The sequence below is a fragment of the Triticum urartu genome, chromosome 7A, assembly GCF_056163025.1.
Source record: "Triticum urartu cultivar PI428250 chromosome 7A, HENAU_Tu73, whole genome shotgun sequence".
Lineage (NCBI taxonomy): Eukaryota > Viridiplantae > Streptophyta > Magnoliopsida > Poales > Poaceae > Triticum > Triticum urartu.
The window spans coordinates 344273868-344279093 of record NC_141879.1 but is presented as its reverse complement, the minus strand read 5'-3'; the positions used below and the strand labels follow the sequence as shown (position 1 = coordinate 344279093).

The window sequence follows — 5226 nt, the reverse complement described above, 5'->3', positions numbered from 1 at the left end:
TGTTAAACCCAATGTGTTCTAAAAATATTTGACTTCGTTAGTAGAAGTTGGTTTTAGCAACCACTTCACATACTAATTAAAACCCTTTAAGATGAAAAATGAAGGATAATTTATCTTTAAAAATACATATATTTGAGCATGCATATTTGTTATATTATTGGGATAACATAGTCAAATGGCACAAGGTCCAAATTCAAACCCGGAGTGTTTTGAAACACTTTGCATTTCTTTAAGTTTTAGAAACCATTTAGGTGCATGGTAGGAATTGCCCAAAAAAATGCGCCATTTGGATACCATTTTCAACTATTCATACATATGACCGTCAAATAGACAAATAAAAGAGGTCACTTCCATAGTTAAAATGTACGCCTACCATAAGAAAATATCACGTTTCCAGCCTTACTATGGAACTGCACTCTTTGTGAAGATGACAAAGTTTAGTATTGCTAACAACCAGAAAATTTAAGGATCGCAGCAAGCAAAAAATTTGGAAACTCAGATAACGTAGAGGCTGACAAAAGGCTCAATTATAACATATACGTATAGGACATGACACATTCAAAATTAAGTTATATTGTATAACCCATTACATGCATCAGTGTCAACCATATGTTCCTTCCTCGTTGTTTTGCAGCAATGTCACCATGTCGCCTGAAACACATTACGAAACAATAACCTGTAAATTATGTGTGTTTAGTTAAGAGCTATCAAAACAATGAGCTACATAACCTGTGGTAGTCCTTACCCGTTTCCACTCGTACTGGGCGATGAGCGAACACCTTGACTATATGAACCTGGACACACACGGCAGCTGCCTGGTTGCACCCCTCCGACTTGACAGCATGCCACAAGTACTCGCTCAGTGTGTCCCTGTTGGTCTGGTTCCGGACCCGGCTCAGGAAGAAGGTGCCCGGCCGGTAGCACGGGTTGTTAGGGCTCATCAGGGCCATATCTTGAACATGAAGGACCGGTTGGCCCAGCCCCGCTAGGTCTTGAACGCCTGCAGCAGCAAAGGTGAATAATCCTCTCCGTTAATAAAAAATATATGTGTTGAGGACTTGGGAAATAGTGTCATTCCTGCACCAGAAAATAGATGTCCAGCATATCTGCCACTACCTATTGTGAAGTTTAATATCAATGGACCAATTACTCATTTCAAACTGCAAAAACAGAATGCCAATAGACCTATGATATTCAACTACCTAACAATCTCACGAGTTAAAAAGAGGAAGGCAAGAATATGGAAACATCTACACGATTTGAGTACAGTTCAAACAAAACCTACATATGTATACATAGATAGCCATATCGAGCTGTAACCATGAAAGAGGCCACCCAAGGCAGAACATCGAACAGTGAAAAAGGAACATCAAAGCAACACTAAAGAGAGAAAATAACATAGACGAAGGAAGCTTGTGCGAATATACAAAAGCCCATTTCTTCCGAAACATCGACCAAGAAGCGTCAAAATTAGTACACCGACTAACTTACAAGCCCTGTTAGACCTGAGGTACAGACAACAATCTATTTCTTCCAAGAAGAAGAGGCTATTGTACTTCAAGAAAATCTACAATGGGACCATGCGGTCACAAATAAATGCTATGGTGGCAACTCTTCCCTTCTCTCTAGCTCTAATTCTGAAGACAGCACAGTGATCCATCCTATTCTAAAGAGTATACTGAAATCTGAATTTAGTGGGCAGCATGTATGTAGACAACCTAGCTACTCCAGCTTCAAAAGAATCAAGTTCCAACTCGACAACACAGATGACCATTACAGACGATTTTTCAGTACCGCCATTCTGGCAACCAAACCGTTACTCTTTTTTTAAAGCAACTACTGTACTGACCCTTCATAGACACAACTCAATTCACCAGGTGGGCCAACATTGGAAAAATTAACCATTATCTATTTCTAAAACATAGATGAGCGGCATACCTAATTATGTTAGTCAGCGAAGAATTTTGTACCTGCTGACTGCTGTAATCTTTAAGTATATAATGTGACCAACTTATTTGTTGATACTAAGAAATGTAAAAAGAAGCTAGAGTAGCGAACGTTTAGATGTTGCTCCAGTCAGCGAATCTGCACTGCACTGTTTGGAAAAGCGGCTGACGGATCCAGCCATCTCTGGACACGCAAAAATAGTCCGACCTGACAACCCCTCTTTTATTCTTCTCTCGCCTTCTCACATATTAAAAATATTGCATATTAAATTTCTTATTTATCAATGGAAAGCATAAGGAAAGCTCGATGAGAATTGAGTAACTTGAAATAAATATGCGACGATTAAATGAGGCATTCAACCAGAGCAGAAACTTAATGTTTTGTATGCCTTCTTTTTACTGACAGTAAAGCCGAGAATACATCCACAGTTACCGCGGACAAAGTAAAACAAGACACGTATTACTGAAATATACTTATATATTCTAAAAGAAAATACTGAAGTAAGAAAATAGGATATTATGGTGTCCCTACTACCTACTATGTAATCTCTACTGATGAGGAGACACACTACAAAGATCCAAGCTTTTGTGCAGTTGTAGATGTAGGTAGAACTTCGAGGAATGCCGTCTGCAGTTTGTGCCGGTTTAGCTCGATTTAGGCTAGTGCAGTAGGAAAACATAAAGAGATTAAAAACCATGGCAGAGTACCGTTCAGTCTTACATGAGATTTAGGCATGTGCAGTAAGAAAATATAAAGAATTAATACGCAAAATAGCCTATAGTTTAAAGAATCAAATCAAAAACATAACTTCCAACCATATCTTCGACAAAGAAATTTAACTTGAGCATCAAAGGGGAATTTATTGCTATACCTATAGGCTTTCGATCCCTGCACAGCTAGTGCAGAGCCGTCACTGCTTTGATTTCTTCCCTGACCCAACTCTCTATGCACGACCAAAGTTTCTTAATTTTAAGGTGTGTATATACAGACAATTCGAATTTAAAGTACATTGATAAAGATATAAGTGAGTGCTTGTGAACATTAGAAGACATATTTGTACTACACCTAATTTGCAGCATTAAGCTTCTATGATCTCTGCATTAACCAAGCCTCTCGCACATAAGTTGCAGCTTATTTAAACAGATTCAAAAGAGATATGAGTACATATATCAGTGTAGAAACGATACAAGTTATTAGCATTCATGAAGAAAAACCAAATAGACAAGGTATTCACCTGGGGTATAGATTCGAAGTGTGCCGATGCCGAATTGCTAACCTAAGGCCAGCCTTGGAGCTCAAGAACAACCTAGATTATGTATGAACATCCAAGAACCAAATCATTAGTTTTCTGAACATTAAGCATCTGGGGGAGGTGGGGAGGATAGGAGCACACATGAGACAATCACTGGATTGTTGTATACCAGTGATGGTCGCTATCACCGCCGGCATAAGGATCACCTACCACTAAAAATCCAACCATTCCATGTCATACCTCATCATGTGCAAAACAGCCAAGTAGAAAAATAATTTTCTAAGCAGTTAAATCTCTTTGAGGTAGGCATTACAACAACCAGCAGGTTGTGCTGCCACCTCCACCCAAAGTTACTAATTCATCTTAAAGAAAGAATCACATCATGAGATGGAAAGGATACAACAAAACGCCCAACACCAGTGTTGCTTCTCTCAGGCAATGGCGAAGGCAGAGCCAGCTCCTTGACCCAGCTCCGGCTTTAAACAATTTGACCAACACAAAACAGATTATTAACATCCGGCATAGATATAAGTCTACTGTACAACAACTCTTTCTAGGAAAATTTGTTTTGTCCATGGTAGAAAATAGTACCATATATGTCCAAGTTTTTTGTTTACATCGATGTGGATATAGGTGTACTATAGCAGCTCTTACAGACATTAGCACAAACAATTTGCAGGCAAACTTATACCTGGCAGAACACAACCTAAGAGAAGGCAAAATTTCACCCCAAAAACATAGGCAAAATGCGTCATGTAAGTGCAAGTCGTGATGTTCATTGGTCTATCAACCAACAATAGTTCAGAGAGAAAAATGCTAGCAAGGGATTTCAGAGAATTTTGCCATATGCTCTTTTCTTTGTCCTAATAAATTCATATTTGGTGCTTAAGTTACTAACTAATCTTAGAAGAAGGAATCCATCATTAGATGGAAAGGAGAGAACAAAATCACTAACTAACGTCTAAGATCAAGATGAATCGATCTAACGATTTAGAAATTGGGAGAGGGGAGAAAGGGAGTCGAGCCTACCACTGTGTTGTGTATCATGGGGTCGAGCAAGAGCCGCTGATCGTGCCGTCATGGGAGGAGGCGCCCCTTCCCGTGTGAGCTCCTTTCACTCCCTCGATTCACCTCTTCTCCTGCTCCCTCTCACTTGTTGCCCTCCATCCCGGCGGATCCACGGCGCTGGAAGCCGGTGGGACGAGGTGACACTCGCAGGAGGCACCGCACAGTGAAGGAGGAATGATGGCAGTCCAGCATCCTCATCTCTCAGCAGGGGGCGATCCATGGCGCTGCATCAAATCCAGCGCCGCTGCCGTCGCCCTTTGCCTGCAGGTCGCCGCCGCCGGAGAAGCTCGCCTCCGCGTCCACACGTCTCTGATCCGGTCCGAGATGAAGAGGGGTGGATGAGATGTGGGAGGGGAGCGCGAGAGGATGGAGGAGGAGGGCGGTTGCGGGCTTGCTGAGGGGCACACGGATTGGACGCTGAAAGATCTCAAGCACGCGGCGCTCTCTCTCTCTCTCTCGCACGTCGTGCGGCTCCCACGCTCGCGTCAGCCACAGAGACAGGGGACGACTCACACACGACCACACGCAGGTAGGAGTAGCGTACTGGTTGGCTTACACCATGGTTCAAAAAAACCCACAAGCAACGAGCTGAATCACACGAGTAAAAAGGCCACAAGTCAGCCAAACGTGAAAGCAAAGCAGAAGTAACATTTTTTTACCATGCAGTCAACTGATCCAACGTCCAGCCGCAAAAGTCAAAGCCATCCGATGGCCACAGTCGCGCCAATCCGAGGGAGCTCCATGGAGGAGGGTCGCCTAGCATCCTTATAGGTTTAAATGAGTTTGAGTTATGTTGTGATGTCATGTTGTACAACACATACTTGCATGTTATGCGTACGTGTGACGTGTATTGCTATGTGTGGGATCCGACAACCTAGTTGTCTATCCCTGGTAGCCTCTCTTATGGGGAAATGTAGTCTGGTGCTTCCACTGAGCCATGGTAGTCCGCTACAACCCGG

The 5226-nt window shown here is 42.3% G+C and overlaps 1 protein-coding gene across 3 annotated transcripts; it reads right to left on the bottom strand.

The window, feature by feature from the left end:
- Nucleotides 1–505: 505 nt before the first annotated feature.
- LOC147959554 (uncharacterized) lies at nt 506–4791 on the bottom strand. Of its 3 annotated transcripts, XM_087534605.1 has the most exons (6): nt 4229–4789; nt 3341–3675; nt 3182–3253; nt 2482–2606; nt 746–1000; nt 506–651 (listed from the first exon to the last, which is right to left on the bottom strand). In XM_087534605.1, the coding sequence occupies exons 2-6, from the start codon at nt 3394–3396 to the stop codon at nt 602–604; spliced, it is 558 nt and encodes a 185-aa protein (XP_087390731.1). In that variant the 5' UTR covers nt 3397–3675; nt 4229–4789; the 3' UTR covers nt 506–601. The 3 variants fall into 3 exon arrangements, 1 of the variants encoding a protein (XP_087390731.1); XR_015610296.1 differs by lacking the exon at nt 506–651 and having other exon boundaries at nt 823–1000; nt 2486–2606; nt 3182–3675; nt 4229–4791; XR_015610295.1 differs by lacking the exons at nt 506–651; nt 2482–2606 and having other exon boundaries at nt 745–1000; nt 3182–3675.
- Nucleotides 4792–5226: the final 435 nt, after the last annotated feature.